This window comes from Phyllobates terribilis, unplaced genomic scaffold (genome assembly GCF_046119375.1).
Source record: "Phyllobates terribilis strain yellow unplaced genomic scaffold, ASM4611937v1 Scaffold_5__5_contigs__length_657084704, whole genome shotgun sequence".
Classification (NCBI taxonomy): Eukaryota; Metazoa; Chordata; class Amphibia; order Anura; family Dendrobatidae; genus Phyllobates; species Phyllobates terribilis.
The window spans coordinates 348,837,764-348,859,817 of record NW_027362765.1 but is presented as its reverse complement, the minus strand read 5'-3'; the positions used below and the strand labels follow the sequence as shown (position 1 = coordinate 348,859,817).

The 22,054-nt window shown below is 47.1% G+C and overlaps 1 protein-coding gene across 2 annotated transcripts in view; it reads left to right on the top strand.

Moving 5' to 3' along the window:
• The window catches only part of LOC141273165 (pancreatic lipase-related protein 2-like), a 259,463-nt gene extending 237,941 nt beyond the window's left edge, over positions 1 to 21,522 (top strand). For both annotated transcript variants that reach the window (XM_073684616.1, XM_073684615.1), the window contains exons 11-12: positions 14,551 to 14,715; positions 21,360 to 21,522. In XM_073684616.1, the coding sequence (XP_073540717.1) occupies positions 14,551 to 14,715; positions 21,360 to 21,444 (250 nt within the window). In that variant the 3' untranslated portion in view covers positions 21,445 to 21,522. The remainder of the gene's footprint in view (positions 1 to 14,550; positions 14,716 to 21,359) is intronic.
• The last annotated feature ends 532 nt before the right edge of the window (positions 21,523 to 22,054 follow it).

The window sequence follows — 22,054 nt, the reverse complement described above, 5'->3', positions numbered from 1 at the left end:
TAAGACACAATGTAACAGCAGAATAGTGACTGCAGCTCTGGAGGTGACTGGCGGATAAGACATGATATAACAGAAAAATAGTGACTGCAGCTCTGGAGGTGACTGGAGGATAAGACATGATGTAACAGCAGAATAGTGACTGCAGCTCTGGAGGTGACTGGAGGATAAGACCTGATGTTACAGCAGAATAGTGACTGCAGCTCTGGAGGTGACTGGAGGATAAGACATGATATAACAGAAGAATAGTGATTGCAGCTCTGGAGGTGACAGGAGGATAAGACACAATGTAACAGCAGAATAGTGACAGCAGCTCTGGAGGTGACTGGAGGATAACACCTAATGTAACAGCAGAATAGTGACTGCAGCTCTGGAGGTGACTGGAGGATAAGACCTGATGTAACAGCAGAACAGTGACCGCAGCTCTGGAGGGGACTGGAGGATAGGACATGATGTAACAGCAGAATAGCGACTGCAGCTCTGGAGGTGACTGGAGGATAACACCTAATGTAACAGCAGAATAGTGACTGCAGCTCTTTAGGTGACTGGAGGATAAGACTTTGTAACAGAATAGTGACTGCAGCTCTTGAGGTGACTGGAGGATAAGACACAATGTAACAGAATAGTGACTGCAGCTCTTGAGGTGACTGGAGGATAAGACCTGATGTAACAGCAGAATAGTGACTGCAGCTCTGGAGGTGACTGGAGGATAAGACATGATGTAACAGCAGAATAGTGACTGCAGCTCTGGATGTGACTGGAGGATAAGACAAAATGTAACAGAATAGTGTCTGCAGATCTGGAGGTGACTGGAGGATAAGACTCTATGTAACAGCAGAATAGTCACTGCAGCTCTGGAGGTGACTGGAGGATAAGACACTATGTAACAGCAGAATAGTGACTGCAGCTCTGGAGGTGACTGGAGGATAAGACATGATGTAACAGCAGAATAGTGAGTGCAGCTCTGTAGGTGACTGGAGGATAAGACATGATGTAAAAGAAAAGTGATTTCAGCTCTTAAGGTGACTGGAGGATAAAACACAATGTAACAGAATAGTGACTGCAGCTCTGGAGGTGACTGGAGGATAAGACACTATGTAACAGCATTATAGTGACTGCAGCTCTGGAGGTGACTGGAGGATAAGAAACAATGTAAAAGAAAAGTGATTTCAGCTCTTAAGGTGACTGGAGGATAAAACACAATGTAACAGAATAGTGACTGCAGCTCTGGAGGTGACTGGAGGATAAGACACTATGTAACAGTAGAATAGTGACTGCAGCTCTAGAGGTGACTGGAGGATAAGACCTGATGTAACAGCAGAATAGTGACTGCAGCTCTGGAGGTGACTGGAGGATAAGACCTGATGTACCAGCAGAATAGTGACTGCAGCTCTGGAGGTGACTGAAGGATAAGACATGATGTAACAGCAGAATAGTGACTGCAGCTCTGAAGGTGACTGGAGGATAAGATGTGATGTATCAGCTGAATAGTGAGTGCAGCTCTGGAGGTGACTGGAGGATAAGACACGATGTAACAGAATAGTGACTGCAGCTCTTGAGGTCACTGGAGGAAAAGACATGATGTAATAGCAGAATAGTGAGTGCAGCTCTGGAGGTAACTGGAGGATCAGATATGATGTAACAGCAGAATAGTGACTGCAGCTCTGGAGGTGACTGGAGGATAATATATGATGTTACAGGAGAATAGTGACTGCAGCTCTGGATGTGACTGGAGGATAAGACACGATGTAACAGCAGAATAGTGACTGCAGCTCTGGAGGTGACAGGAGGATAAGACACTATGTAACAGCAGAATAGTGAGTGCAGCTCTGGAAGTGACTGGAGGATAAGACAAGATGTAACAGCGGAATAGTGACTGCAGCTCTGGAGGTGACTGGAGGATCAGACAAGATGTAACAGAAAAATAGTGAGCGCAGCTCTGGAGGTGACTGGAGGATAAGACATGATGTAACAGTAGAATAGTCACTGCAGCTCTGGATGTGACTGGAGGATAAGATACAATGTAACGGCAGAATAATGACTGCAGCTCTGGAGGTGACTGGAGGATGAGACACGATGTTACAGCAGAATAGTGAGTGCAGCTCTGGAGGATAAGACACGATGCAACAGCAGAATAGCGACTGCAGCTCTGGAGGTGACTGGAGGATAAGACCTGATGTAACAGCAGAACAGTGACCGCAGCTCTTGAGGTGACTGGAGGATAAGACACGATGTAACATCAGAATAGTGACTGCAGCTCTGGAGGTGACTGGAGGATAAGACACAATGTAACAGCAGTATAGTGAGTGCAGCTCTGTAGGTGACTGGAGGATAAGACCTGATGTTACAGCAGAATAGTGAGTGCAGCTCTGGAGGTGACGGGAGGATAACACCTAATGTAACAGCAGAATAGTGACTGCAGCTCTGTAGGTGACTGGAGGATAAGACACAATGTAACAGAATAGTGACTGCAGATCTGAAGGTGACTGGAGGATAAGACCTGATGTAACAGCAGAATAGTGACTGCAGCTCTGGAGGTGACTGGAGGATAAGACATGATGTAACAGCAGAATTGTGACTGCAGCTCTGGATGTGACTGGAGGATAAGACATGATATAAAAACAGAATAGTGACTGCAGCTCTGGATGTGACTGGAGGATAGGACACAATGTAACAGAATAGTGACTGCAGCTCTGGAGGTCACTGGAGGATAAGTCTCTATGTAACAGCAGAATAGTGACTGCAGCTCTGGAGGTGACTGGAGGATAAGACACTATGTAACAGCAGAATAGTGAGTGCAGCTCTGGAGTTGACTGGAGGATAAGACACAATGTAACAGCAGAATAGTGAGTGCAGCTCTGGAGGTGACTGGAGGATAAGACATGATGTAACAGCAGAGTAGTGACTGCAGCTCTGTAGGTGACTGGAGGATAAGACACTATGTAACAGAATAGTGACTGCAGCTCTGGAGGTGACTGGAGGATAAGACACTATGTAACAGCAGAATAGTGACAGCAGCTCTGGAGGTGACTGGAGGATAAGACACAATGTAACAGCAGAATAGTGACTGCAGCTCTGGAGGTGACTGGAGGATAAGACACTATGTAACAGCAGAATAGTGACTGAAGGATAAGGCCTGATGTTACAGCAGAATAGTGACTGCAGCTCTTAAGGTGACTGGAGGATAAAACACAATGTAAAAGAATAGTGACTGCAGCTCTGGAGGTGACTGGAGGCTAAGACACTATGCAACAGCAGAATAGTGACTGCAGCTCTGGAGGTGACTGGAGGATAAGACACTATGTAATAGCAGAATAGTGAGTGCAGCTCTGGAGGTGACTGGAGGATAAGACACTATGTAACAGCAGAACAGTGACTGCAGCTCTGGAGGTGACTGAACGATAAGACACAATGTAACACCAGAATAGTGAGTGCAGCTCTGGAGGTGACTGGAGGATAAGACAAGATGTAAAAGCGGAATAGTGACTGCAGATCTGGAGGTGACTGGAGGATAAGACAAGATGTAACAGAAGAATAGTGACTGCAGCTCTGGAGGTGACTGGAGGATAAGAAACAATGTGACAGAATAGTGACTGCAGCTCTAGAGGTGACTGGAGGATAATGCCTAATGTAACAGCAGAATAGTGACTGCAGCTCTGGAGGTGATTGGAAGATAAGACATGATGTAACAGCAGAATAGTGAGTGCAGCTCTGGAGGTGACTGGAGGATAAGACATGATGTAACAGCAGAATAGTGAGTGCAGCTCTGGAGGTGACTGGAGGATAAGACATGATGTAACAGCAGAAGAGTGAGTGCCGCTCTGGAGGTAACTGGAGGATCAGATATGATGTAACAGCAGAATAGTGACTGCAGCTCTGGAAGTGACTGGAGGATAATATATGATGTTACAGAAGAATAGTGACTGCAGCTCTGGAGGTGACTGGAGGATAAGACAAAATGTAACATCAGAATAGTTAGTGCAGCTCTGGAGGTGACTGGAGGATAAGACACACTGTAACAGCAGAATAGTGAGCGCAGCTCTGGAGGTGACTGGAGGATAAGACATGATGTAACAGTAGAATAGTCACTGCAGCTCTGGATGTGACTGGAGGATAAGATACAATGTAACAGCAGAATAGTGACTGCAGCTTTGGAGGTGACTGGAGGATGAGACACAATGTTACAGCAGAATAGTGAGTGCAGCTCTGGAGGATAAGACACGATGCAACAGCAGAATAGTGACTGCAGCTCTGGAGGTGACTGGAGGACGAGACACGATGTAACAGCAGAATAGTGAGTGCAGCTCTGGAGGTGACTAAAGGATAAGACACGTGTAACAGCAGAATAGTGACTGCAGCTCTGTAGGTGATTGGAGGATAGACATGATGTAACAGCAGAATAGTGAGTGCAGCTCTGGAGGTGACTAAAGGATAAGACACGATGTAACACAATAGTAACGGCAGCTCTGGAGGTGACTGGAGGATAAGACAAGATGTAACAGAATAATAACTGCAGCTCTGGAGGTGACTGGAGGATAAGACCTGATGTAACAGCAGAACAGTGACTGCAGCTCTGGAGGTGACTGGAGGATAAGACACGATGTAACAGCAGAATAGTGACTGCAGCTCTGGAGGTGACTGGAGGATAAGACACAATGTAACAGAATAGTGACTGCAGCTCTTGAGGTGACTGGAGGATAAGACCTGATGTAACAGCAGAATAGTGACTGCAGCTCTGGATGTGACTGGAGGATAAGACATGATATAAAAACAGAATAGTGACTGCAGCTCTGGATGTGACTGGAGAATAAGACACAATGTAACAGAATAGTGACTGCAGCTCTGGACGTGACTGGAGGATAAGACTCTATGTAACAGCAGAATAGTGACTGCAGCTCTGGAGGTGACTGGAGGATAAGACACAATGTAACAGCAGAATAGTGAGTGCAGCTCTGGAGGTGACTGGAGGATAAGACATGAAGTAACAGCAGAGTAGTGACTGCAGCTCTGTAGGTAACTGGAGGATAAGACATGATGTAACAGTAGAATAGTCACTGCAGCTCTGGATGTGACTGGAGGATAAGACACAATGTAACAGCAGAATAGTGAGTGCAGCTCTGGAGGTGACTGGAGGATAAGACATGATGTAACAGCAGAATAGTGAGTGCAGCTCTGGAGGTGACAGGAGGATAAGACATGATGTAACAGCAGAATAGTGACTGTAGCTCTGGAGGTGACTGGAGGATAAGACTCTATATAACAGCAAAATAGTGACTGCAGCTCTGGAGGTGACTGGAGGATAAGACCTGATGTAACAGCAGAATAGTGACTGCAGCTCTGGAGGTGACTGGAGGATAAGATACGATGTAACAGCAGAATAGTGACTGGAGCTCTGGAGGTGACTGGAGGATAAGACACAATGTAACATCAGAATAGTGAGTGCAGCTCTGGAGGTGACAGGAGGATAAGACATGATGTAACAGCAGAATAGTGACTGCAGCTCTGGAGGTGACTGGAGGATAAGACATGATGTAACAGCAGAATAGTGACTGCAGCTCTGGATGTGACTGGAGGATAAGAAATGATATAAAAACAGAATAGTGACTGCAGCTCTGGATGTGACTGGAGGATAAGACACAATGTAACAGAATAGTGACTGCAGCTCTGGAGGTGACTGGAGGATAAGACATGATGTAACAGCAGAATAGTGACTGCAGCTCTGGAGGTGACTGGAGGATAAGACCTGATGTAACAGCAGAATAGTGACTGCAGCTCTGGAGGTGACTGGAGGATAAGACATGATGTAACAGCAGAATAGTGACTGCAGCTCTGGATGTGACTGGAGGATAAGACATAATATAAAAACAGAATAGTGACTGCAGCTCTGGATGTGACTGGAGGATAAGACAAAATGTAACAGAATAGTGACTGCAGCTCTGGAGGTGACTGGAGGATAAGACACAATGTAACAGAATAGTGACTGCAGCTCTGGAGGTGACTGGAGGATAAGACCTGATGTAACAGTAGAATAGTGACTGCAGCTCTTGAGGTGACTGGAGGATAAGACACGATGTAACCGCAGAATAGTGACCGCAGCTCTGGAGGTGACTGGAGGTTAAGACATGATATAACAGAAGAATAGTGACTGCAGCTCTGGAGGTGACTGGAGGATAAGACATGATGTAACAGCAGAATAGTGACTGGAGCTCTGGAGGTGACTGGAGGATAAGACATGATATAACAGAAGAATAGTGACTGCAGCTCTGGAGGTGACTGGAGGATAAGACATGATGTAACAGCAGAATAGTGACTGCAGCTCTGGAGGTGACTGGAGGATAAGACCTGATGTTACAGCAGAATAGTGACTGCAGCTCTGGAGGTGACTGGAGGATAAGACATGATATAACAGAAGAATAGTGATTGCAGCTCTGGAGGTGACAGGAGGATAAGACACAATGTAACAGCAGAATAGTGAGTGCAGCTCTTTAGGTGACGGGAGGATAAGACATGATATAACAGAAGAATAGTGACTGCAGCTCTGGAGGTGACTGGAGGATAAGACATGATGTAACAGCGCAATAGTGACTGCAGCTCTGGAGGTCACTGGAGGATAAGACCTGATGTTACAGCAGAATAGTGACTGCAGCTCTGGAGGTGACTGGAGGATAAGACATGATATAACAGAAGAATAGTGATTGCAGCTCTGGAGGTGACAGGAGGATAAGACACAATGTAACAGCAGAATAGTGAGTGCAGCTCTGGAGGTGACTGGAGGATAACACCTAATGTAACAGCAGAATAGTGATTGCAGCTCTTTAGGTGACGGGAGGATAAGACATGATGTAACAGCAGAATAGTGACTGCAGCTCTGGAGGTGACTGGAGGATAAGACATGATGTAACAGCAGAATAGTGACTGCAGCTTTGGATGTGACTGGAGGATAAGACATGATATAAAAACAGAATAGTGACTGCAGCTCTGGATGTGACTGGAGGATAAGACACAATGTAACAGAATAGTGACTGCAGCTCTGGAGGTGACTGGAGGATAAGACTCTATGTAACAGCAGAATAGTGACTGCAGCTCTGGAGGTGACTGGAGGATAAGACACTATGTAACAGCAAAATAGTGACTGCAGCTCTGGAGGTGACTGGAGGATAAGACACAATGTAACCGCAGAATAGTGACTGCAGCTCTGGAGGTGACTGGAGGATAAGACACGATGTAACCGCAGAATAGTGACCGCAGCTCTGGAGGTGACTGGAGGATAAGACATGATATAACAGAAGAATAGTGACTGTAGCTCTGGAGGTGACAGGAGGATAAGACACAATGTAACAGCAGAATAGTGACTGCAGCTCTGGAGGTGACTGGAGGATAAGAAATGATATAACAGAAAAATAGTGACTGCAGCTCTGGAGGTGACTGGAGGATAAGACATGATGTAACAGCAGAATAGTGACTGCAGCTCTGGAGGTGACTGGAGGATAAGACCTGATGTTACAGCAGAATAGTGACTGCAGCTCTGGAGGTGACTGGAGGATAAGACATGATATAACAGAAGAATAGTGATTGCAGCTCTGGAGGTGACAGGAGGATAAGACACAATGTAACAGCAGAATAGTGAGTGCAGCTCTGGAGGTGACTGGAGGATAACACCTAATGTAACAGCAGAATAGTGATTACAGCTCTGGAGGTGACGGGAGGATAAGACATGATGTAACAGCAGAATAGTGACTGCAGCTCTGGAGGTGACTGGAGGATAAGAAATGATGTAACAGCAGAATAGTGACTGCAGCTTTGGATGTGACTGGAGGATAAGACATGATATAAAAACAGAATAGTGACTGCAGCTCTGGATGTGACTGGAGGATAAGACACAATGTAACAGAATAGTGACTGCAGCTCTGGAGGTGACTGGAGGATAAGACTCTATGTAACAGCAGAATAGTGACTGCAGCTCTGGAGGTGACTGGAGGATAAGACACTATGTAACAGCAAAATAGTGACTGCAGCTCTGGAGGTGACTGGAGGATAAGACACAATGTAACCGCAGAATAGTGACTGCAGCTCTGGAGGTGACTGGAGGATAAGACACGATGTAACCGCAGAATAGTGACCGCAGCTCTGGAGGTGACTGAAGGATAAGACATGATATAACAGAAGAATAGTGACTGCAGCTCTGGAGGTGACAGGAGGATAAGACACAATGTAACAGCAGAATAGTGACTGCAGCTCTGGAGGTGACTGGAGGATAAGACATGATATAACAGAAAAATAGTGACTGCAGCTCTGGAGGTGACTGGAGGATAAGACATGATGTAACAGCAGAATAGTGACTGCAGCTCTGGAGGTGACTGGAGGATAAGACCTGATGTTACAGCAGAATAGTGACTGCAGCTCTGGAGGTGACTGGAGGATAAGACATGATATAACAGAAGAATAGTGATTGCAGCTCTGGAGGTGACAGGAGGATAAGACACAATGTAACAGCAGAATAGTGAGTGCAGCTCTGGAGGTGACTGGAGGATAACACCTAATGTAACAGCAGAATAGTGATTGCAGCTCTGGAGGTGACGGGAGGATAAGACATGATGTAACAGAATAGTGACTGCAGCTTTTGAGGTGACTGGAGGATAAGACCTGATGTAACAGCAGAATAGTGACTGCAGCTCTGGAGGTGACTGGAGGATAAGACATGAAGTAACAGCAGAATAGTGACTGCAGCTCTGGAGGTGACTGGAGGATAAGACATGATGTAACAGCAGAATAGTGACTGCAGCTCTGGAGGTGACTGGAGGATAAGACATGATGTAACAGCAGAATAGTGACTGCAGCTTTGGATGTGACTGGAGGATAAGACATGATATAAAAAAAGAATAGTGACTGCAGCTCTGGATGTGACTGGAGGATAAGACACAATGTAACAGAATAGTGACTGCAGCTCTGGAGGTGACTGGAGGATAAGACTCTATGTAACAGCAGAATAGTGACTGCAGCTCTGGAGGTGACTGGAGGATAAGACACTATGTAACAGCAAAATAGTGACTGCAGCTCTGGAGGTGACTGGAGGATAAGACACAATGTAACAGCAGAATAGTGAGTGCAGCTCTGGAGGTGACTGGAGGATTAGACACTATGTAACAGCAGAATAGTGAGTGCAGCTCTGGAGGTGACTGGAGGATAAGACATGATGTAACAGCAAAATAGTGAGTGCAGCTCTGGAGGTGACTGGAGGATAAGACAATGTAACTGCAGAATAGTGAGTGCAGCTCTGGAGGTGACTGGAGGATAAGACACGATGTAATAGCTGAATAGTGAGTGCAGCTCTGGAGGTGACTGGAGGATAAGACATGATGTAAAAACAGAATAGTGACTGCAGCTCTGGATGTGACTGGAGGATAAGACACAATGTAACAGAATAGTGACTGCAGCTCTGGAGGTGACTGGAGGATAAGACTCTATGTAATAGCAGAATAGTGACTGCAGCTCTGGAGGTGACTGGAGAATAAGACACAATGTAACAGCAGAATATTGACTGCAGCTCTGGAGGTGACTGGAGGATAAGGCACTATGTAACAGCAGAATAGTGACTGCAGCTCAGGAGGTGACTGGAGGATAAGACATGATGTAACAGCAAAATAGTGAGTGCAGCTCTGGAGGTGACTGGAGGATAAGACAATGTAACTGCAGAATAGTGAGTGCAGCTCTGGAGGTGACTGGAGGATAAGACATGATATAAAAACAGAATAGTGACTGCAGCTCTGGATGTGACTGGAGGATAAGACACAATGTAACAGAATAGTGACTGCAGCTCTGGAGGTGACTGGAGGATAAGACTCTATGTAATAGCAGAATAGTGACTGCAGCTCTGGAGGTGACTGGAGGATAAGACACTATGTAACAGAATAGTGACTGCAGCTCTGGAGGTGACTGGAGGATAAGACTCTATGTAACAGCAGAATAGTGACTGCAGCTCTGGATGTGACTGGAGGATAAGACATGATATAAAAACAGAATAGTGACTGCAGCTCTGGATGTGACTGGAGGATAAGACACAATGTAACAGAATCGTGACTGCAGCTCTGGAGGTGACTGGAGGATAAGACTCTATGTAACAGCAGAATAGTGACTGCAGCTCTGGATGTGACTGGAGGATAAGACATGATATAAAAACAGAATAGTGACTGCAGCTCTGGATGTGACTGGAGGATAAGACACAATGTAACAGAATAGTGACTGCAGCTCTGGAGGTGACTGGAGGATAAGACTCTATGTATTAGCAGAATAGTGACTGCAGCTCTGGAGGTGACTGGAGGATAAGACACTATGTATCAGCAGAATAGTGACTGCAGCTCTGGAGGTGACTGGAGGATAAGACACAATGTAACAGCAGAATATTGACTGCAGCTCTGGAGGTGACTGGAGGATAAGGCACTATGTAACAGCAGAATAGTGACTGCAGCTCAGGAGGTGACTGGAGGATAAGACATGATGTAACAGCAGAATAGTGAGTGCAGCTCTGGAGGTGACTGGAGGATAAGACAATGTAACTGCAGAATAGTGAGTGCAGCTCTGGAGGTGACTGGAGGATAAGACACAATGTAACAGCAGAATAGTGAGTGCAGCTCTGGAGGTGATAGGAGGATAAGACACGATATAACAGCAGAATATCGACTGCAGCTCTGGAGGTGACTGGAGGATAAGGCACTATGTAACAGCAGAATAGTGACTGCAGCTCAGGAGGTGACTGGAGGATAAGACATGATGTAACAGCAGAATAGTGACTGCAGCTCTGGAGGTGACTGGAGGATAAGGCACTATGTAACAGCAGAATAGTGACTGCAGCTCTGGAGGTGACTGGAGGATAAGACACAATGTAACAGCAGAATATTGACTGCAGCTCTGGAGGTGACTGGATGATAAGACATGATGTAACAGCAGAATAGTGACTGCAGCTCAGGAGGTGACTGGAGGATAAGACATGATGTAACAGCAGAATAGTGAGTGCAGCTCTGGAGGTGACTGGAGGATAAGACAATGTAACTGCAGAATAGTGAGTGCAGCTCTGGAGGTGACTGGAGGATAAGACATGATATAAAAACAGAATAGTGACTGCAGCTCTGGATGTGACTGGAGGATAAGACACAATGTAACAGAATAGTGACTGCAGCTCTGTAGGTGACTGGAGGATAAGACTCTATGTAATAGCAGAATAGTGACTGCAGCTCTGGAGGTGACTGGAGGATAAGACACTATGTAACAGAATAGTGACTGCAGCTCTGGAGGTGACTGGAGGATAAGACTCTATGTAACAGCAGAATAGTGACTGCAGCTCTGGATGTGACTGGAGGATAAGACATGATATAAAAACAGAATAGTGACTGCAGCTCTGGATGTGACTGGAGGATAAGACACAATGTAACAGAATAGTGACTGCAGCTCTGGAGGTGACTGGAGGATAAGACTCTATGTAACAGCAGAATAGTGACTGCAGCTCTGGATGTGACTGGAGGATAAGACATGATATAAAAACAGAATAGTGACTGCAGCTCTGGATGTGACTGGAGGATAAGACACAATGTAACAGAATAGTGACTGCAGCTCTGGAGGTGACTGGAGGATAAGACTCTATGTAACAGCAGAATAGTGACTGCAGCTCTGGAGGTGACTGGAGGATAAGGCACTATGTAACATCAGAATAGTGACTGCAGCTCAGGAGGTGACTGGAGGATAAGACATGATGTAACAGCAGAATAGTGAGTGCAGCTCTGGAGGTGACTGGAGGATAAGACAATGTAACTGCAGAATAGTGAGTGCAGCTCTGGAGGTGACTGGAGGATAAGACACAATGTAACAGCAGAATAGTGAGTGCAGCTCTGGAGGTGACAGGAGGATAAGACACGATATAACAGCAGAATATCGACTGCAGCTCTGGAGGTGACTGGAGGATAAGGCACTATGTAACAGCAGAATAGTGACTGCAGCTCAGGAGGTGACTGGAGGATAAGACATGATGTAACAGCAGAATAGTGACTGCAGCTCTGGAGGTGACTGGAGGATAAGGCACTATGTAACAGCAGAATAGTGACTGCAGCTCTGGAGGTGACTGGAGGATAAGACACGATGTAACAGCAGAATAGTGACTGCAGCTCTGGAGGTGACTGGAGGATAAGACACTATGTAACAGCAGAATAGTGACTGCAGCTCTGGAGGTGACTGGAGGATAAGACACAATGTAACAGCAGAATATTGACTGCAGCTCTGGAGGTGACTGGATGATAAGGCACTATGTAACAGCAGAATAGTGACTGCAGCTCAGGAGGTGACTGGAGGATAAGACATGATGTAACAGCAGAATAGTGAGTGCAGCTCTGGAGGTGACTGGAGGATAAGACAATGTAACTGCAGAATAGTGAGTGCAGCTCTGGAGGTGACTGGAGGATAAGACATGATATAAAAACAGAATAGTGACTGCAGCTCTGGATGTGACTGGAGGATAAGACACAATGTAACAGAATAGTGACTGCAGCTCTGTAGGTGACTGGAGGATAAGACTCTATGTAATAGCAGAATAGTGACTGCAGCTCTGGAGGTGACTGGAGGATAAGACACTATGTAACAGAATAGTGACTGCAGCTCTGGAGGTGACTGGAGGATAAGACTCTATGTAACAGCAGAATAGTGACTGCAGCTCTGGATGTGACTGGAGGATAAGACATGATATAAAAACAGAATAGTGACTGCAGCTCTGGATGTGACTGGAGGATAAGACACAATGTAACAGAATAGTGACTGCAGCTCTGGAGGTGACTGGAGGATAAGACTCTATGTAACAGCAGAATAGTGACTGCAGCTCTGGATGTGACTGGAGGATAAGACATGATATAAAAACAGAATAGTGACTGCAGCTCTGGATGTGACTGGAGGATAAGACACAATGTAACAGAATAGTGACTGCAGCTCTGGAGGTGACTGGAGGATAAGACTCTATGTAACAGCAGAATAGTGACTGCAGCTCTGGAGGTGACTGGAGGATAAGGCACTATGTAACAGCAGAATAGTGACTGCAGCTCAGGAGGTGACTGGAGGATAAGACATGATGTAACAGCAGAATAGTGAGTGCAGCTCTGGAGGTGACTGGAGGATAAGACAATGTAACTGCAGAATAGTGAGTGCAGCTCTGGAGGTGACTGGAGGATAAGACACAATGTAACAGCAGAATAGTGAGTGCAGCTCTGGAGGTGACTGGAGGATAAGACACGATATAACAGCAGAATATTGACTGCAGCTCTGGAGGTGACTGGAGGATAAGGCACTATGTAACAGCAGAATAGTGACTGCAGCTCAGGAGGTGACTGGAGGATAAGACAATGTAACTGCAGAATAGTGAGTGCAGCTCTGGAGGTGACTGGAGGATAAGACACGATATAACAGCAGAATATTGACTGCAGCTCTGGAGGTGACTGGAGGATAAGACATGATGTAACAGGAGAATAGTGAGTGCAGCTCTGGAGGATAAGACCTGATGTAACTGCAGAGTAGTGAGTGCAGCTCTGGAGGTGACTGGAGGATAAGACACGATGTAACAGCAGAATAGTGAGTGCAACTCTGGAGGTGACTGGAGGATAAGACATGATGTAACAGCAGAATAGTGAGCGCAGCTCTGGAGGTGACTGGAGGATAAGACACGATGTAATAGCAGAATAGTGAGTGCAGCTCTGGAGGTGACTGGAGGATAAGACATGATGTAACAGGAAAATAGTGAGTGCAGCTCTGGAGGATAAGACCTGATGTAACCGCAGAGTAGTGAGTGCAGCTCTGGAGGTGACTGGAGGATAAGACACGATGTAACTGTAGAATAGTGAGTGCAGCTCTGGAGGATAAGACATGATGCAACAGAAGAATAGTGACTGCAGCTCTTGAGGTGACTGGAGCCTAAGACACAATGCAATAGCAGAATAGTGAGTGCAGCTCTGGAGGTGACTGGAGGATAAGATATGATGTAACAGGAAAATAGTGAGTGCAGCTCTGGAGGATAAGACCTGATGTAACCGCAGAGTAGTGAGTGCAGCTCTGGAGGTGACTGGAGCCTAAGACACAATGCAATAGCAGAATAGTGAGTGCAGCTCTGGAGGTGACTGGAGGATAAGACATGATGTAACAGGAAAATAGTGAGTGCAGCTCTGGAGGATAAGACCTGATGTAACCGCAGAGTAGTGAGTACAGCTCTGGAGGTGACTGGAGGATAAGACACGATGTAACTGTAGAATAGTGACTGCAGCTCTGGAGGATAAGACATGATGCAACAGCAGAATAGTGACTGCAGCTCTTGAGGTGACTGGAGCCTAAGACACAATGCAATAGCAGAATAGTGAGTGCAGCTCTGGAGGTGACTGGAGGATAAGATATGATGTACCAGCAGAGTAGTGAGTGCAGCTCTGGAGGATAAGACAGGATGTAACTGGGGCAGGGCTCTGGTGCTCACTGTAGGGCCGCTGAGCACTGTGTGCAGATCTATGTGTGATTGTCTGCTGCTCTGGCTGTGTGCAGGGGGCTTCTGGGCCCTGGAGAGACGTACTCTGCCCTCCTGGACTCGGCGGAAGAGCTGCGCTCGCTGCACAATGTCTCCTTCCACTGGACTCCGGTGATTCGTCTCTTCAGGATCCGGCTGGGAGCAGAGAGGATAACCGTCCAGTCCGGCGAGGACGGGGCAGTGTGAGTACTCTCATCATCCACCTGCAGGAGTTACTCCAATCATTGTAATGTGCCCTGCACTCCAGCACTGATACATTGTAACAAACTATCAGCCCAGGGGAGAGGTGGATATCCCACAGAGGATAGAGTTCATGCATTGTAGCAACCCTTCAGCTGTTCCCAGTAATAGGTGAGGACTAGTGTTGAGCATTCCGATACTGTAATATCGGGTATCGGCCGATATTCGCGGTATCGGAATTCCGATACTTAATTCCGATACTTTTACAATATCGGATACCGGAATCGGAAGTTCCCATAATGCCTGCGCTCTGTAGTGTCTGTGAAGGATGACAAGTTGGATGGCAGCGCGATCCAGCCTGTCATCAGAATGCCATCCCAGCGGGGGAGAATTCTCCTGATTGTTTAAAAGCCGCCGGCTTTTAAACAATCACACAGCCCCATACTGCTTCCCCGCAGCCTCCGACCCCGATCCTCCGCTCCCCTCGCCACCTCCCATCCCGATCGTAAGTTAGGACCGGGCGGGGAGCGCAGCTCCAAGGAGCGGGGAGTGAAGGACCCGGGCGGGGAAGCCGGCAGTGAAAAGACTTCACCGCCGGCTTTCCCGTTCTGTGCTGCGCTTTCCCGCCGGTTATTTCAAATGAACAGCTGAGGTATCAGGTGATGCCGATCAGCTGTTCATTTGAAGTCGCCGCGGTGCCCTCAGAGGGTTCATGTGAGTTCATGCTTGACTGCATGAACTCACATGAACTTTCCCACGACCGCACAGGTCAGCCTCACCTCCCAGACGATCAGACCCATCATGATTGGTGTGTGTGCGGGGTGTGTGTGCGGGGTGTGTGTGTGTGCGGGGTGTGTGCGATGTCTGCGATGTGTGCGGGGTGTGTGTGCGGGGTGTGTGTGTGTGCGGGGTGTGTGCGCGGTGTCTGTGCGATGTGTGCGGGTGTGTGCGGTGTGTGTGCGTGCAGGCAGACATAGGCCGATGTGACACTACTACTCCCATCGGCCTATGTCTGTCCCCCGTCCACTCGTGCCAGCAGGATCAGCTCGATGGGAGCAGTAGTTCCCATCAGACTGATCCTGCTATATAAATTGCCCTACTGTGTCCCCAATAAATGTTAGATACATGTCATTGGTGGCCAGTGGTTACCTAAAAGAAATTAGTTTATACATTACCTGTCCCCGCCGATCGCCACCTAAAATAAAGTAAAAAATAAAAAACTACACCTATACTCACCTAGACACCTAATTCCCCGAAGCCATCGATCTCCTGTAATAAAATATAAAATAATAAACCACAACCTTATCCTTACCCCTCCGTAGCAGTCCACGAGTGTCCCACGAAGATCTCCAGTTCAGAGCAGCCACATAGAATGTGACCGCTCTGAACCGCTGCCGCCGCTACAATGACGGGGCCGTAAGGGTTCACCGGAGTTCAGGCAGCGCTGCTCCGGTTAGCTCCTTTACGGCACTGCTGTATCGTGAGAAATTCCCACGGTACAGCAGTGCCGTAAAGGAGGTCTCCGGAGCTGCGCTGCCTGAATGCACTCCGGTGACCTCAGTCAGTGGCTCCCGCTGCCGGGAGCGGACGTGTTCCCGGCAGCGTGAGCTTACAGCAGCCATGACAGCTGTCACCATCTCCAGATGTGACAGCTGTGCATGGGAGATCAGCGCAGGAACGTGGACAGGTAACTATTATTTTTAGTAAACTAAGAATTAAATAAAATGGTGTGTTTTATTTCAAATAAATTCTTTTTTTCTGGGTGTAGTGTGTTTTTTCTTTTTAACACTTTGTAGGTTAGTAATGGGGGTGTCTTATAGACGCCCATCATTACTAACCTGGGCTTCATGGCAGCTGGCGCTGACATGAACCCCACCACTATTACCCCCTGCCACCGCACCAGGGCAGCGTGGAAGAGCGAGGCTAAGTGCCAGAATTGGCGCATCCTATGGATGCGCCATTTCTGGGGCGGCTGACGGCTGGTGTTTCTAGCCTGGGAGGGGGCCAATATTCATGGCACCCTTCCTTGGCTATTAATATCAGCCCCCAGCTGTCTGCCTAGCCTTTGCTAGCTATTAAAATAGGGGGGACCCCACGTCATTTTTTTGGGGGGGACCCCATTTTAATAGCTAGTAAAGGCTAGGTATTCAGCTGGGGGCTGATATTAGTAGCCTGGGAAGCTCCGTGGGTTTTACCCCCTTCCCAGGCTTCAAACATCTGCCCCAGCTGTCTGCTTAACCTCCGCTAGAGAGTAAAATTATGGGGGATCCCACGCCATTTTTTTTTTAAATAAATCCATTATTTTAACACTAAATGACATTTGAGGAGTTAATAAAGATGCAGTCCCTAAATTATTATTTATTTTTTAATTAATTTTTCCCAAAACTTTTGACGTGGGCTTCGCCATATTTTTGTATGCCATCCAGGTACAGCATCCAGCTTCTATGAACGCGCCATTTTCCGGGGCGGCTGCGGACTGCAATTTGCAGCGGGGGGCAGAAAGCTTGGGCCTCCCAGCGCTGCAGATTCCATCCCCCCGCTGCCTAGTTGTACCTGGCTGGACACAAAAATAGGGAGAAGCCCCACGTTTTTTTTTTTTTAATTATTTCATGAAATTCATGAAATAATTAAAAAAAAATTATGTGGAGCTTCGCCCTATATTTGTGTCCAGCCAGGTACAACTAGGCAGCTGGGGGATGGAATCTGCAGCGCAGGGAGGCCCAAGCTTTCTGCCCCCCGCTACAAATTGCAGTCCGCAGCCGCCCCGGAAAATGGCGCGTTCATAGAAGCGCCATCTTCTGGCGCTGTACCCAACTCATCCAGGGCCCTGGTGCGGTGGCTCACTGGGTAATAAAGGGGTTAAGGCCAGCTTGGCATTATCAGCTGGCCCTAAGCCCAAAATTCATGGGGTCACGCCAATATTAGACATGACCACCATGAATTTCTAGTAAAGTATTTAAAAAAACACAACACCCAGAATAAAGTCCTTTAATTGAAATAAAGACACAATTCTTTATTGTTCTAAATTAAACCATACTTACCATCACGCCCATTCCAGCTGAAGCCAACGATCTCCTGCAATAAAAGTAAAATAATAAAGCAACCTCATCCTTACCTTTCCATGGTTCCCAGGACACCTTCAGCTCTGCTACATCGAGATGACAGGCTGGACCGCAGCAGAACGCTGCCATCCAGCCTGTCATCCCGCGGACACTGAGAAGCGCAGGCATGCTTGCGCTCCTCAGTGTCTCGCTGTGACGGCATCCAGATGAGCGGAGGTCATGTCCAATGAACTCGGCTCACCTCATGCACTTCACTGACAGCGTGGGAAAATTCTCCTGCACTCAGCGCTTCAGCGTGAGAATTTTCCCACGCTGTCAGTGACGTGCATGAGGTGAGCCGAGTTCATTGGACATGAACTCGGCTCATCTGGATGTCGTCACAGAGAGACGCTGAGCAGCGCAAGCATGCCTGCGCTTCTCAGTGTCTGCGGGATGACAGGCTGGATGGCAGCGTTCGGCTGCGATCCAGCCTGTCATCTCGATGTAGCAGAGCTGAAGCTGTCGTGGGAACCATGGAAAGGTAAGGATGAGGTTGCTTTATTATTTTACTTTTATTGCAGGAGATCGTTGGCTTCAGCTGGAATGGGCGTGACGGTAAGTATGGTTTAATTTAGAACAATAAAGAATTGTGTCTTTATTTCAATTAAAGGACTTTATTCTGGGTGTTGTGTTTTTTTAAATACTTTACTAGAAATTCATGGTGGTCATGTCTAATATTGGCGTGACCCCATGAATTTTGGGCTTAGGGCCAGCTGATAATGCCAAGCTGGCCTTAACCCCTTTATTACCCAGTGAGCCACCGCACCAGGGCCCTGGATGAGTTGGGTACAGCGCCAGAAGATGGCGCTTCTATGAACGCGCCATTTTCCGGGGCGGCTGCGGACTGCAATTTTCAGCGGGGGGCAGAAAGCTTGGGCCTCCCTGCGCTGCAGATTCCAGCCCCCAGCTGCCTAGTTGTACCTGGCTGGACACAAATATAGGGCGAAGCCCCACATAATTTTTTTTTAATTATTTCATGAATTTCCTGAAATAATTAAAAAAAAATTGACGTGGGGCTTCGCCCTATATTTGTGTCCAGTCAGGTACAGCAGGCAGGAACGGGCTGCCCCCAACCACCAGCTGACTATTTGTACCTGGCCGGACACAACAATATAGGGAAGCCCTTTTTTTCTTAATTATTCCATGAATTTCATGAAATAATTAAAAAAAAAAATGCGTGGGGCTTCGCCCTATTTTTGTGTCCAGCCAGGTACAACTAGGCAGCTGGGGGATGGAATCCGCAGCGCAGGGAGACCCAAGCTTTCTGCCCCCCGCTGAAAATTGCAGTCCGCAGCCGCCCCGGAAAATGGCGCGTTCATAGAAGCGCCATCTTCTGGCGCTGTACCCAACTCATCCAGGGCCCTGGTGCGGTGGCTCACTGGGTAATAAAGGGGTTAAGGCCAGCTTGGCATTATCAGCTGGCCCTAAGCCCAAAATTCATGGGGTCACGCCAATATTAGACATGACCACCATGAATTTCTAGTAAAGTATTTAAAAAAACACAACACCCAGAATAAAGTCCTTTAATTGAAATAAACACACAATTCTTTATTGTTCTAAATTAAACCATACTTACCATCACGCCCATTCCAGCTGAAGCCAACGATCTCCTGCAATAAAAGAAAAATAATAAAGCAACATCATCCTTACCTTTCCATGGTTCCCAGGACACCTTCAGCTCTGCTACATCGAGATGACAGGCTGGACCGCAGCAGAACGCTGCCATCCAGCCTGTCATCCCGCAGACACTGAGAAGCGCAGGCATGCTTCCACTCCTCAGTGTCTGGCTGTGACGGCATCCAGATGAGCCGAGGTCATGTCCAATGAACTCAGCTCACCTCATGTACGTCACTGACAGCGTGGGAAAATTCTCCTGCACTCAGCACTTCAGTGTGAGAATTTTCCCACGCTGTCAGTGACGTGCATGAGGTGAGCTGAGTTCATTGGACATGAACTCGGCTCATCTGGATGTCGTCACAGAGAGACGCTGAGCAGCGCAAGCATGCCTGCGCTTCTCAGTGTCCGCGGGATGACAGGCTGGATGGCGGCGTTCTGCTGCGGTCCAGCCTGTCATCTCGATGTAGCAGAGCTGAAGCTGTCGTGGGAACCATGGAAAGGTAAGGATGAGGTTGCTTTATTATTTTTCTTTTATTGCAGGAGATCGTTGGCTTCAGCTGGAATGGGCGTGATGGTAAGTATGGTTTAATTTAGAACAATAAAGAATTGTGTGTTTATTTCTATTAAAGGACTTTATTCTGGGTGTTTGTGTTTTCTTTTAACTTTGACTATGGGGTAAGTAATGGGGGTGTCTTATAGACGCCTCTCCATTACTAACCTGGGCTTGATGTCAGCTGGCATTATAAGCTGACATCAACCCCAACCCTATTACCCCCTGCCACCGCTACAGGGCAGCGTGGAAGAGCGAGGCTAAGTGCCAGAATTGGCGCATCCTATGGATGCGCCATTTCTGGGGCGGCTGACGGCTGGTGTTTCTAGCCTGGGAGGGGGCCAATATTCATGGCTCCCTTCCTGGGCTATTAATATCAGCCCCCAGCTGTCTGCCTAGCCTGTGCTAGCTATTAAAATAGGGGGGACCCCACGTCATTTTTTTTGGGGGTCCCCCATTTTAATAGCTAGTAAAGGCTAGGTATTCAGCTGGGGGCTGATATTAGTAGCCTGGGAAGCTCCGTGGGTATTACCCCCTTCCCAGGCTTCAAACATCTGCCCCAGCCGTCTGCTTAACCTCCGCTAGAGACTAAAATTACGGGGAACCCCACGCCAATTTTTTCTTAAATAAATCCTTTATTTTAACACTAAATGACAAGTACAGTAACCAACACTATCACTGTACTTATTATATATGTGACTGACATGTTTCTATCTATCTAATCTATGTGTGATGCTCTATTCTGTCTGTTCTAAATTGTCGGGTACCGCTGCTGAATTGCCGGCCGGCTTTCTTAAAGAGACGGTGCACGAAAACACTAATATTTTTTTTAATAAATCCTTTACACTAAATGACAAGTACAGTAACCAACACTATCACTGTACTTGTTATATATGTGACTGACATGTTTCTATCTATCTAATCTATGTGTGAAGCTCTATTCTTTCTGTTCTAAATTGTCGGGTACCGGTGTATGCCGCTGCTGAATTGCCGGCTTTTCATGTCATTCTACATTATTCTTAGTTGTTTTACTTCATGTAGAATTAACCTACAAGGAAAGAAAGGGTTTATTTTCATTCCGATATTTCTGTCCCATTGACTTGCATTGGTTTCCGGTATCGGAATCGGCGATATCCGATATTTTTTGGGTATCGGCCCGATCCAGTCCGATACGATATTTCCTGATATCGGAAGGTATCGCTCAACACTAGTGAGGACAGATTACAGCTCCTGACAGCAGCAGAGATCTTGATTCTATTGGAAACTTCAGACTCTTTTATTTTCAATGTTTTTGCTGTATCTATAATAGGTCGCCGGCCCTTTAAGCGCGGTCTTGTATATTGATGAGACTTTACGACTGCAGATTTCTCTTCTTTAGATTTTCATTCTGCTCAAATGCAACTGTCTTGGACGGCCAGGAACAAAGCCTGGACCCCTGTGACCCAGAGCGGACCCCCACATAGCCAGGCGATCAGCGGCCATCACTGCGGCCCCCGGCAGCTCCGGATCCAGCCCCCTGCAGCGGTCAGCGTCTGACCCCGACACCAATAATCTTCTTCATTTAATGCGTTTTATTTTGTTGAAAATATTTTTTAAAATAAAGGAAAAACATAAAACATCAGTAAAGGGGAAAGTTCTGCGACCTCAGAAGAGAGAAGGACCAGATCCGTCTCTACATCGATGGAAACGTCGGCCGCTTCCCTCAGACTCCGGCTTTTATTTTTATTCTTTTTTCTATTCTCCTCCCAGGGAAGAAGACTTGATTATACTCAGGACAGAGCGGTGGATACAATTGTATCCAGTCTGCACAACCCAGACTGTAGTGATACATTGTGCAGACTGGATGCAAATGTGACAGACCCTCAGCTCAGAGCAGTCCTAGCCACCTACAGGGTTACTACAAAAAGCAAAAAACTGACCTGCACCTGCAGAATCCAGCAAGTGTGAACAGGTGCCGCTGCTCTGCCTGCATAATCCACAAACACCACGGCCGCCCTAGAACATGACGGCTATTAGCGCCAATCATACGAGCCCCCAGAGGCTACGAGGCGACCGCTCTGTGACGGGACCCTG